This window comes from Bipolaris sorokiniana (assembly GCF_000338995.1).
Source record: "Bipolaris sorokiniana ND90Pr unplaced genomic scaffold COCSAscaffold_8, whole genome shotgun sequence".
Taxonomy (NCBI): Eukaryota; Fungi; Ascomycota; class Dothideomycetes; order Pleosporales; family Pleosporaceae; genus Bipolaris; species Bipolaris sorokiniana.
The window spans coordinates 1,129,416-1,141,653 of NW_006911902.1; the positions used below are offsets into that span (position 1 = coordinate 1,129,416).

General features: G+C 51.6%; 5 protein-coding genes across 5 annotated transcripts; 3 read left to right on the plus strand and 2 right to left on the minus strand.

Moving 5' to 3' along the window:
* Positions 1-736: 736 nt before the first annotated feature.
* COCSADRAFT_37537 (uncharacterized protein) lies at positions 737-1,502 on the plus strand. Its single transcript, XM_007702257.1, has one exon. The coding sequence runs from the start codon at positions 764-766 to the stop codon at positions 1,295-1,297; it is 534 nt and encodes a 177-aa protein (XP_007700447.1). The 5' UTR covers positions 737-763; the 3' UTR covers positions 1,298-1,502.
* Positions 1,503-1,588: 86 nt separating this feature from the next.
* Positions 1,589-2,606, minus strand: COCSADRAFT_37540 (uncharacterized protein). Its single transcript, XM_007702258.1, has 6 exons — positions 2,497-2,606; positions 2,414-2,429; positions 2,274-2,359; positions 2,066-2,204; positions 1,746-2,018; positions 1,589-1,693 (listed from the first exon to the last, which is right to left on the minus strand). The coding sequence occupies exons 1-6, from the start codon at positions 2,513-2,515 to the stop codon at positions 1,615-1,617; spliced, it is 612 nt and encodes a 203-aa protein (XP_007700448.1). The 5' UTR covers positions 2,516-2,606; the 3' UTR covers positions 1,589-1,614.
* A 1,099-nt stretch (positions 2,607-3,705) lies between these two features.
* Positions 3,706-4,203, minus strand: COCSADRAFT_331640 (uncharacterized protein). The gene is made up of 2 exons (XM_007702606.1): positions 3,907-4,203; positions 3,706-3,847 (listed from the first exon to the last, which is right to left on the minus strand). The coding sequence occupies exons 1-2, from the start codon at positions 4,071-4,073 to the stop codon at positions 3,790-3,792; spliced, it is 225 nt and encodes a 74-aa protein (XP_007700796.1). The 5' UTR covers positions 4,074-4,203; the 3' UTR covers positions 3,706-3,789.
* On the plus strand, positions 4,180-8,442 carry COCSADRAFT_331634 (uncharacterized protein). Its single transcript, XM_007702607.1, has 4 exons — positions 4,180-5,324; positions 5,369-5,440; positions 5,487-5,705; positions 5,752-8,442. The coding sequence occupies exons 1-4, from the start codon at positions 4,334-4,336 to the stop codon at positions 8,352-8,354; spliced, it is 3,885 nt and encodes a 1,294-aa protein (XP_007700797.1). The 5' UTR covers positions 4,180-4,333; the 3' UTR covers positions 8,355-8,442.
* Positions 8,443-10,406: 1,964 nt separating this feature from the next.
* On the plus strand, positions 10,407-11,899 carry COCSADRAFT_37544 (uncharacterized protein). Its single transcript, XM_007702259.1, has one exon. The coding sequence runs from the start codon at positions 10,587-10,589 to the stop codon at positions 11,844-11,846; it is 1,260 nt and encodes a 419-aa protein (XP_007700449.1). The 5' UTR covers positions 10,407-10,586; the 3' UTR covers positions 11,847-11,899.
* Positions 11,900-12,238: the final 339 nt, after the last annotated feature.

Consider the following 12,238-nt stretch of genomic DNA (forward strand, 5'->3'; position numbering starts at 1 on the left):
AGGTTTGCTCTTTATGGAAAGGCAGGCAACTCAAATAAGTAGTGCTTGTCCCTGCGAAAGAAACATAAAAGGATGGCGTTGGGTTTTATTGTCTTGCAGTCCGGCACGTGTGAAGGAAAACCTATAGAGATGATTTTAACTTGGCCAACAGGAAAGATTCCGTTTATGCTTATTCTATTGTTAATCTAGAATATTTGTGTGATGACGCTCTTGGAATTCAATAATTATCATGAGTTCAGAGCTTAGTGTAGAAGGTGGCGCAAGCGGACCAGATCACTGTCATCGATTCCTTTATTCCCGACATGCTGCAATCGATTAAGCACAGACAGCCACATCATAGTAGGAGGTATTGATAAGGATGTGATTCAACATTCACTGACAATAGAGTTGAATCTGCTGAAAAGCAGAAGAGGTAGGGACCGTCATGAATTTCGTACCAACAATAGGCAGGCTATAGTGTATATGAGAATTTAGCTGATCTATTGCCTTTCCAATGAGACAGCATCAGCATATGAGAAAACCTTATCAACTTCCAATCTTCTTCCCCAAGAGACATAAAACATATCTCAGGACTTCCAACATTCAGTTTCCAGCTTCGCCTGGCACTAAAGTCGGGGATTTCCTAGATAGGCATCACGTGCACGGGCCGCATTTCATGAACCAATCATCTACCATACCAAGGTAATCAGTCCCGCTCTGCATACATACGCTACAAACATACATACATCAACTAATCCCATAACCCAACCAAGAATAACCCAAAATGGATAACACTCCACCCACCAAAACCCCAAAGGCTCAATGGCGCACCCTCTCCCCCACCAATCTCCCCAACCTCTCCCATATAGCCGCAACAATCCACCCAGGCCTCGCTGAACGCGATACCGTGTTCCTTGAACGTATAACGTTGTTTCCAGCAGGCTGTCTCGGATTATTCGAAGAGGAGTCCAACAAACTATGTGGCTATCTAATTTCGCATCCGATCCGGCACCAGGAACCGCCCGAGCTGGATTCGCTGCTCGGAGAAATAGCAGCAGATGCGGATCAGTATTACATTCACGATTTGGCTATTTTGCCGGGAGCTAGAGGTTCTGGTCTTGCGCAAGAGGGAGTTGAAAGGGTATTGGGTACGGCGGCTCAGGCCTACGAAACGATTTGTCTGGTTTCTGTATACGGGACAATGTCATTTTGGGGGAAATTTGAGTTTGAAAAGCCAGACGTCGTTAGTGCAAAGTTGAGTGAGAAGTTGCTTGGTTATGGGGATGGCGCTGTGTATCTTGAACGGAAGAATGGGTGAGAGTGTAGTATGAGTGTGGATTGTGCATGCCACATGCCCGATGCGGCGATTACGTCATTGTGGCTTGAAGCAAAAGCAGTCATGGCAAGACCAAGATGGAAGGCAAGGTTTATGTAGTGGCTGTTTTGGCCTGACTGGGCAAGTAAGAGCCGCCCCGCACTGTACTAGAGTAATATACTAAGAGCAGGGGTGTTCAGACGCATAGAGTGTACTTGAGAAACAGATGGTGTTAGATTGGACATTTATTTATATTGGCTGTCATCTAGATTATCGGAACTTGGAGAGGCTGCTTACAAGCTGTCTAAATTTAGTCAAGCTTAGAATTTGCAGAGGGATTGCAAAGTGTCCTTGGTGGTCTTCGAGGATTCCTTGACGATGTTGATGAGTGCCTTGAATCTGCGGGGTGTTAGGTGTTGTGAAAGTCATGCGGAATCATTTGGCCACTCACTCGGGTGTGCCGGCTTCTCCAAACAATTCGTACAAAAAGCTCTCGCTCGTGGTAACAATGGCACCTTCGTGTCTTAATCTTGCCAGGGCGATTGGAATCTCTTCCTTGTTGCAGCTGCTCACGCCGTCTGCGATGACATACACCTTGTGCTTTCGCCTGAGAAGATCCAGAGTGGTCTGGGTGATGCAGATATGGCTCTCGATGCCGACCACGATGGCGGACAGCGGGCCGGGGGCGTTGAGAGAGTCGAGGACCTTTTCAACTTCCGGGGTGCTAGAGAAATCAGCCTGAATTCTTAGGTCAATGGCATTGAGACATGCATCATGGAGAAGAGAGTTTTGTCAAGATGACAAACAGTCTTGAAGCCATCGGGAGCGTCCAGCTTCAGCTCTGGACACGTCTCGCCCAAGCGTGCACGATTTTGCGTAGTTGCAACGACGGGGATGTTCAGCACTTGGCCTGGGGGGGGGGGAGGGGGGTGTTGGTCAGCAGCAAGCGAGCAGGGTCACGGAAACATGCAAGACGTACTTGCTCGGAGCAGCTTCTGTGCCGTTGCAATCACCTTGGGGAACTCATAGATGGCGGGGCGGAACTTTTCTTGCAAGTCGCAAATACTGGGATGTTATGAGCGTACATGGTGGTGGGTGTGGGAGTCGTCGGAGTCATACAAGAGGGCGGGGTTCGCTACGGTCCATCAGCCATGTCGGTGCACATGCAAGGTGGTTGCTCAGCCGTCAGTCTATGTATATACCTATGCGCTGCGGGGCCATGGCTGAAGAGGAGAATGTGCGAGGGGCAGGCACAAGAAATGTTTTCAGCGGGTTGAGGGTGGGGCGTCTGTACAGCATGCGTTGGAGGAGCAGAAACGGGGCATGGTGCGGCGCAGTCATGGTGGCGTGCAGGCGGAGCGGTGCAGCAGCCGCCATGGCCCGGCTAGAGTACAGCGACATGGACATCGGCTGCGGCTTCCCCTGGAGTTCAACGCGCCTGCCGTTTCTGCCACTGCGGCGGCCGTGCCCCGTGCACCCCACGCACCTGCCGCCCGCCGTGGCCTCTCCCCTCCCAGGAATATTTCCGGCCATGTGAAACGGGCCCGGATTGCCCGCATATTGAGCCCCAATTTACTGCGTCAAAACATTTTCCCTGAGTCGGTGCGAGCCCTGGCATAACCACACGAGATTGTCCGAGACGGCCTCAGGAGAGGGCCGCACTTGGCTGCCGGCAGCACGGTGCTGTCCCTGCATCCGTTCGCGCGGTACAGTCGGTCAAAGTGAGATGAGATGAGCGTCAGACGAGGCCAAAAATACTCTTTTTGCTGTGCGAAGGCCGGTCTGCAGCAGCTCTTTACGGCCTATATGCGTATGGACGTACAAGGCACAGTGCCAGTCCAGTCCGTCTGACCTGGCATCCAACACGCCCCCCTACAATCTCACCAGAAGCTGCCATCCCTTGCCATGTACGCAATAAGGGGCTCCAGCGCCGCCTCCCTGCCGCCCAGCGTGCTACTGCTGCTACTACCACTGCTGCTTGGTGCTGATGCTGCCCAGCCAGCGACTGTGAACCCGACTCTGTGCTGCTGGAAGGATAGACGAGAACTATCCTTGGGACATGGCCAGGTTCCGCCTAGTCAGCAGCGTTGGGGCTGACGCAGTTGGGGTGCTGAGCATGTGTAACGCGCTGAAGGTGCCAGTTGACCTAGTCGATTGCATTATACCTAGACTGAACGACGGTGGCGCTGTGGGCGTGTGCTCTTCCCTCTGTCCTGTCTTTGCTCTCTGCTCCGAGCGCGGAGCAGGCTTCCCGACGTCGTAGCCATGGCCGTCGTGGTTAGTAGTCGTGGTATTAATCGCTGCGATGTTGGTGCAGGAAGCCATGCAGTGGTCGAGTCTTGTCCAGATATCCAGGTACATAGTACTACTAGCTACATACGCAGATACTTTGCTGCACCCACAGCCCCTGCCCCGCAACGACGCAGCCCTCATGTGCTTATTAGATTGGAGTGCAAAGTGCATATAGTCCGTCGAGAAGGCGCCCCTGTCGTCAGTCACGGTTCTGGTGTAGGTGACGGCACGCGCCCTCCCCAAAGCGCTCTAGACGTAGCTCTGTGCGTTTATCCCCCGTTAGGCCTACGCCCCATGCATTATACGTACTTTGTACTTACATACTGCAAGCAACAGAACCTCGCAGACAGACTGTCGCCCTTTTCTTCTGCACTGCTTCGCTCGCTGTCTGCAGTGCCCATCCTCCCCACCCACTACCACCTGCGTCTGGCCCGTTGATTAGCGCCTGGCCCGCCCAACCACTCAGCGCCCCCCATTCCCACCACATCGTTCCCACAAGGCCAGCCCAGCAGGGGTTCTCTCCAGCACCAGCACCAGCACCAGCAACTCGCTCGCCCGCTCAATTCAAGACGACACTCGCTGCAAAAGCGCCCGCCTCGCCCACGCGCTGCCTCGCCCTGCTCTGGAAGCATTTCCCGCCCTCCCTCTCCCCTTATCTTTTGTCCTCTGCCCTGGCACAGTGAGCAGCGGCAAAAGCCCCTCCCGGAGTACCGCTCGATTTCCCCTACCCATCGGCCACTAAAGTTTATGACCAACCGCCGCCACAACAACCCCCAATATCTTTACATCCACCATCCCCAGCCCATCCACACCGACTCCCGCCCAACAAAGGACCACGCCGCGGCCCTTTACTCGCCCACCCTCTGCCTGCCGCAGCAACCTCTGCGCTCGCACCTCCAGTACGCTCAGTTGCCCCCGTATCTGCTGCTGCACCCCTTCCTGCAGCTTGCGCGCATCGACGAAGTGCATCAATCCCTCTCGCACACGCCCTTTCCAGCCGTAATTGTGTCTCCCCACTCGCTGAGCCCGCCGCCCCAGCGGGACTCAGGCCGCACCCACTCCAAGAAGCCTCCCGTCAAGACGGCACAGGCACCCAAACATACCACAGATGGGCATAAGGATACAAAGCGCAGCGTGCCCAACTGCACGCCCACGGTGACATCAAACGGTGCTCCAAACATGGCAAGCAAGCGGGAACAGGCAGCTCCGCCGCCTCTCACCGACACACAGACACAGGCGCGACCACAGCGACCGTCTATAGTCTCGCACCACTCGAACTCAGTCCCCTCTACTCCCTTGCAGGTCGCCCGCAAATACAACACGCCCTCACGCTCGCCCTCGCCCAACGGCGGCCTGGGCGGCCATTCGCCACGCTCCGTATCCTCCGAAGCAAACGGCGCCATGCCCACCCTTAGGCCCGCTCGTCCCTTCAAGTGCAGGTTCGAAACCAATGTTGGCATGCTGGGCAGGAGACGAATGCCTTACCAATCAGATGAGATATTGGACAAGGCCAAAGAGGAGCCCAAGAAGAGCTTGGACCCCCACGAAGACGATAAGTTGAGCGGTGACATGCGCGAGCTGTATGACCGGTTACTGCCCAAGCAACAGGATAACGATACGCGAGAGCGCTTCGTGAAGAAGGTGCAGCGCATACTGGAAACAGAGTTTCCGGGCACTCAAATGATGGTCCATGTGTTTGGGTCTTCGGGCAATATGCTATGGACATCGGAGAGCGACGGTAAGTGCCACGCTTTACACTAAAAACTGCGCTAACCCTGGTAGTTGACATTTGCATCCAAACGCCCATGAAAAGGCTAGAAGAGATGCACCCACTGGCTGAGGCTCTCGACAAGCGTACGTGAACAATGTCACTTTGCTTGGCTGCGACTGACATTGACAGATGGCATGGAACGTGTCGTGTGTATTCCCGCAGCCAAGGTCCGGATAGTAAAAGTCTGGGATCCCGAGCTGCAGCTCGCCTGCGATATCAACGTGAACAACGTCGCCGCAATCGAGAATACGCGCATGATCAAAACGTACATCCAGCTAGATGACCGCGTCCGGCCATTGGCCATGATTATCAAATACTGGACAAAACGCCGTATCCTGAACGATGCTGGTAAGTGCACTGCAACACTCCTTGCTTCTCATTTAACCCTTGGCAGGCATTGGTGGCACAATCAGCTCGTATACGTGGATATGTATGATTCTCAACTTTCTTCAAACACGGGATCCGCCGGTTCTACCCAATCTACATGAGCTCCCTCAGCGAGCGCGAGATGGAACGACCGGTCAGCCGTCATTATCGAGTTTCGCCGATGATGTTGGAAAGCTGAGAGGCTTTGGTGAAAAGAACAGGGAAAGTTTGGGCCAGTTGCTCTTTCACTTCTTCCGTTTGTATGGTCATGAAGTAGATTACGAAAAAGAGACAATCTCGGTGCGTCAGGGTAAACGCATACCAAGAGAAGAAAAAGGCTGGCACCCGGGCGGTGGCCAGAAGGAAGGCGTCAACCGCCTTTGTGTAGAGGAGCCCTTTAACATTGAGCGAAACTTAGGAAACTCGGCAGATGACTACGCATGGCGTGGGATACATCTGGAGATACGTCGTGCTTTCGACTTGCTCGCAGACGGCCAGCAGCTTGACAAAGTGTGTGAGCAGTTCGAGTACCCCCCTGAAGAAAAGTCCAACGCCATCTTCAAGAAACCGCAGTCACAAAAGGCGATCATCACTTCAAGTGTACCAAGTCGCAATAGCCGAGGTGGTTCCAACTCGCGCGGAGGGAGAGGCGGTTTCAGCCTCAAGGGTCAGCATGGAAACAGCAGACGTTCTTCTAACAGCTCGAATTACAGTCAGGGTCGCCCACCCTTTCTGCACAGTCCACCCATTCCTGCAAGTGCTGGTCCAGAATACTTCAGCTTCCCTCGAGGTATCCACGACCAGCTCCATGATCAGCTGTACCAGCAATACCAGATGTTGGAAATGCAGTCAAATTCTTTGCGTGCACAGTTGGCCGCTCAGCAGCATGCTCAGCAAGCACACCAAGTAAGGGCTGCCCAGATGCATGCCCATGCCGTTGCCCAGGCACAAGCACAAGGACGAGCACCAAACAGCGCGAGCGGGTCACCTCAAAAGTCTCCGTATGTTAATGGGCGTCAAAGCCCTAGGTTGGCTGAGCGTGGAATACCGCCAAACGCTCTCCCTCAGGGATTCCTATACCACTACCCTGGCTTCTATAATCCCTCTCAGGTGGATCTCAACGGATCACAGGACGGCTCACGGACAAACCCATCTTCGCCATCTCTGAGCAGCAGCATGCCCGGTGTACATCGAGGTGTTCACCGCGCATCGAATGCTAGTGAGACAACCTCACTTCGTTCGCATTCGCAACCGCCACGTAACGCTGCTCAGCAGCCTGTCATTGTAGGGTATCCGCCTATGCCTCAGTTCGTTGACCCAAGCATGTTTGCCGGCTACCCCATCGCACGGTCTTCGCAAGATCTCTTAACTGCACAAGCCACGTCAGATGTTCCAGTGAATCCAATGGTTGCTCAGCAGGAGTCGGCCCCGTCTTCGGACAATGGCTCACCGAAGGACTATATAGGCTATTCCGTGGCAGAACAGCCGCAGCCGCAACCGCAGCCAACGCCGGCGCGCTCATTACAAGAGTACACTGTGTCGGCAATTCCATCTTTCAGCGAACTGGCCCAGCGCCGCAGACGGGTATCGCCAGAGATTACCCAGCCTCTTTTAAACACTGCATTGCGGCGGGTAACAAGATCACCTTCTCCATTAGGAGGCCATATGCGAAGTTATTCGAGCGGTGTTGCCCAGCCAAACGATGCCGTGCCTGAGCAGCGCAAGTCGCGCGTTGACTCCGTACGGCCTGCGCCTGTTGATAACGGTCCAGTCATTGTCAATGGCTCGTTTCCTACGCAACCCCGTCCCAAGGGTGACACATTTGACACCGCTCCACCTGAGGCGCCACCTTCAGCCCCGCTTGCCATGTATCCCGACGACCAGGCCATTCAACAAATCCAACAGCTCCAGGCACGTCAGCAATTAGTGCTCCAGGAAATGCAGAGGCAAAAAGTTGTAGAGAATATGGGGCCTCCAATTGTTAATGGATCCACGAATGGGCACCCATCAGTGGGTTTGAATGGCATGCAGCGCGTACCCAATGAAAACCAGCAGCCATTTCCTGCAGTTGGCGATGCCTGGGTAAACTATGAGATACCCAATAGTCACCACAGTGACCGAGTTGAAGACGTATCACCAACCCGCATGGTTCCTCAACCTCAGTGGGCTGCACCTGCATATCCCAATGGTCTTCCACCTCTAGAAACAACAAATGTGCAGCGAGCGCATCCCCAGGAGGTCAAATCTGCAACCATCCCTTTACTGTCACCGGTGTTTGAGACCCGCACGCCCTCTCCAACTGCCACACGTTCTTCCGAACTCAGCAAGGTTGTGAACAGCAGCAATGGGCACAAGTCACAGTCAAAGTCAAACAACCAGCAGCAACACCGCCGCGGATCGGTTACAAATGGATCGAACGGCAACGGCAAGGATAACCGCAATGGCCAGCAACAAAAAGCCACTCAAAACCACGAGCGCACAAACAAAGCGAATGCAGGAGGCTCTAGCCCTAGCTCTTGGCAACAACAAGCTCCCCGTAAGAAGGGGAAGAACAAGAAACCAAGGGCGCCAGAGCAGAAAGCCATGGGTGAGCCGTTGCCTGCCAATGCTGCTGATCGCAAAGGCGGTTAATACGTTTCCACTTTCGTCGTTTGAAGAATGCCTTTTGCGCCGGTTGTGACAGACCTTACCCGGCTATTTTTCTGGATATCTCGAAAGCAAAACAAGACATTCACTCTGGTTCGGCGATCCAGAATTTTCTTCGGTAACGTCTCTATGCCCAGGTCCCGCAAAGCCATTCGCTATTGTCAGGAGATGCCGTCAGCGCCCACGAACTGAACTGCGAAATGTGTAAGGAAAAGGAGAAAAAGGAGAAAAAAAGACTTGCGCCATGGTCTCCCACATGGCCTTGATGACGTTGGCATTGTCGTTATACTCGGCGTCGCGAAAAGGATGCGGCCGCGCAGAGCGTTGTTTGTTTCTCCCATTTGAGCGGCGTTGTTGACCTTTTGTTCGAGCGCGAAAACACACATGCATGTTATCGCATCAATTTGGAGTTTTTTGCTGTTATTTTTTTCACTCGTACGTTCAGGTTTCTCTCTTAGGCTCATTTCTTACGGGATATATTGGTACGGCAAAGCGTGTGCGTTTTTTTCTTTTTAACCTCAAACACTTGAGGTCGCAGGCTGGAAAAGACGCATGTGTGCGTATGTGTGTTCATTCATGGGCTGGCTCATTGTGATGGTTCTTTTTTGTTATTATGGGATTTTCTCGTCCATCTCATGGGGGGAGAAGGGGTCCTAAATCATTGGTTCAAGGGATGGTCGGGCGACGGTGGGTGGAAGGCGCCATGTATAGATAAAAAAGAACGACCAAGAACAGTGGTTGGTGATGGTGGGAGGGAGGGGACAAAGGGTCCAAATGTCCATATGGCAATGGCTTTTGCTTTGTATCTTTGATGTCTTCCGCGGATGAAAAAAAGGTAGAGAAATGATAAATTGTTAAACGTTATGAAGGCTGGGTTTGAATAGTATGAAGTAGAGGTGCGGAAATCATGGTGTATATTTTCTACCTGGGGGTTTTCTCATGAATGTTGATACTGTGACTTGTCTCCCCTCACCCTCTCATACAGAAATCCCGTATGCAGTATACTATCTCACTTTCTCTATCTGCATCGCAAGTATCCTTCTTCCATCACACAATACTCTCTTTCATTCTTTCACTACCAATCAACGCAGAGTAGAATACTGCCTTAGTCGCAGTCTAGTCTAGTATAGTAGTCTTTCTTTGTAGTGGAATCCGTGGTTTGGTTGGAGATAAATGGAAGAGGCGTATTGCTTGAATACGGGAGGGAAAGGGTTGTGACTAGGATGGTGGTGAACCTCAATGCATGGCGTGATGGGAAGGGTGGGATGGGGGTTTGTTTGTGTGGATTTGATGTGTTTTTGAAGAGCAGGCATGTGATGTCTCGGTCTGGTGCTTGCGATTGTGATTATTTGCTTGGTTTAAATGGCGGTGTTGGAAGCTTTTGGGGGGTTTGCATTCCTATAGGTGCTTTTTGTAGCAAGAGAATGCGAGGTGTTTGGTAATTTTGTTGTGTGGATTGGTTGGTCGGAGATGGTGGTATATTTTCTTACGTGGATGGTGTGCTAGTATCGCGTGGTTATTATGAAAGTCCATGTATTTGGTGATGCGTAAACTTTTGGAGGTACATTCTGGGGCTTTCGAGTTCTCTTTCTTTATAACCTTTTATGTGAAGGACATGGTATTCGCTGAAGAGGTCAAAATATGAACGATTGTATGTAGTAATGCTAAAAACAACGTTTTTGGGAGAGAAAGTCTGTGGGGGTTTTTCTTTTCCATTAAAACCCCAGTAATTAAGAATAACTATTTTTCTATAGAGCCATTTTGTAAAGTTCATTCGCTTGCAGTCATTAGCTAGTCCAAGTGAATGTTGACAATGACGTCATTTTTGTATCTGCTTTCATAAGTGTCGGCTCAGCGCGCTGTTGTAATGCGCCTCGCCCTATACGGCATTGGGATGATCCAGCCAGTGGAGACACACCGAAAGCTAACGTACATATGACGATGAGACTGCGCACGGTTTGATACGGAAAGAAATTGTTGGTCTAGAGCTCCGCGACTTCCGATGGTTCGATCTTGCACGTTGCATGCCTGACATACACTTATTACAACACCACATTGCAAACTCAATTTCTGGAAAGATTCCTTCTTCGTAAAAACATCATATACGGAAACAACTTTTTTCCTTTTCTGAAACAGAAATACCCTGCAAGGCTGGGTACTTCTTTTGGCTGACGTCATATTGAGACCACTAAATCCTTTCTTGATACCGAAAACAACATGCCGGAAATAATACTCTCAATCAACGCGGGCTCATCTAGTGTCAAAATATCAGTATACAAGACACCTGAAAATGGCTCTTCAGTACCAGTGCAACTTGCCGAGGCGATCGTCGAAGGCCTGACCGCACCGCCTGCAAAATTAAAATACGAGCGCGGCGACGAGAAGATCAAGGGGAAAGAGCTGGAGAATGTCAAATCGCAGGAAGACGGGTTCCGATATATCCTCGAGCACCTGACGAATGACAAGGGCCTTAAGGAGCTAAATCATACAGACGACATCCGATTCACATGTCATCGCGTTGTACATGGTGGTGATTATCCCAGAAGCCAGGTCATTGACAAGGAGACGTACCATCACATTGAGGAGCTCTCTGATCTGGCACCACTTCACAACGCTCCCGCACTTACTATTGTTCGGGCAGTAGCAGAGGCTTTGCCGCATGCTAAGAACATTGCGTACTTTGACTCCTCGTTCCACAACACGCTACCCGATTACATATGTACATATCCCATTGACCAGGAAGTGGCGCAAAAGAACAAGCTTCGAAAGTACGGGTTTCATGGCATCAGCTACTCATTCATCGTCAATGCTGTAGCCGAGCATCTCAAGAAGCCGGCTGATCAGGTCAACATCATCGCACTACACCTTGGCTCAGGCGCCTCCGCTTGTTGCATCAAAAACGGAAGATCACTGGACACAACCATGGGCCTAACTCCTCTCGCTGGCCTGCCGGGTGCCACGCGTTCGGGATCTATTGACCCGTCATTAATGTTCCACTACACGCACAACGCGGGAAAGCCATCGCACAGTTCCAGCGAGAAGATGCACATCACTCAAGCAGAAGAAATCTTGAACAAGCAAAGCGGATGGAAGAGTCTAACCGGCACCACGGATTTCGGTAAAATCAGCTCCTCGGATCGGTACGAGGACAAGCTCGCTTTCAACATCTTTGTCGATCGCATTCTCAACTACATCGGCCCGTACTTCACCAAGCTGGATGGCGAGGTGGATGCGCTTGTCTTTGCGGGAGGAATCGGCGAGAAGGGGGGTAAGTTGAGGCAAGCGGTTGTGCAAGGCGTCAAGTGTCTGGGGTTCGCAGTTGACGAAAAGAAGAATGAGGCTCAGGTAGATGATGTGGTCACGGATATAAGTGCAAGTGGCGCGAGGTACAAGACGCTGATTGTCCAAACGGATGAGCAGCTGGAGATGGCAAGGGGTGTGTTGGTGGATAAGGACCGTTTTGTGGGGAAGAAATAATGTCGATACAAGATACATGTCTTTAGTAATAAATGCAACCTCTAATGTCCATCCTTGTTTGTGTTGTTACAGATATTGATGCGTTTGTACATGTGTATAAAGGGTCCACGTCCTATTGAGACTGTTACGGTATGGCGGCGGAGGAAATGCTGTTAGTAGATGATCATGGTGTATTGGAAGTAGAGTTTGGGTGCTACCTACGCATGCTTAGTTCAATACCCGGAATATTGGGAAGATGAGACCGTACTATGGTGTTGTGAAATCCATCTTCTCCATGCTATCCTGATGACAAGAACGAATATGGGTATCGTGAGTTGTACGAGTAGAGTGGCAAGGGCTATGCGCGCTTCAAGGGACCAACTGGCCATGCTGATGAATTTTGCTTGAGGAGA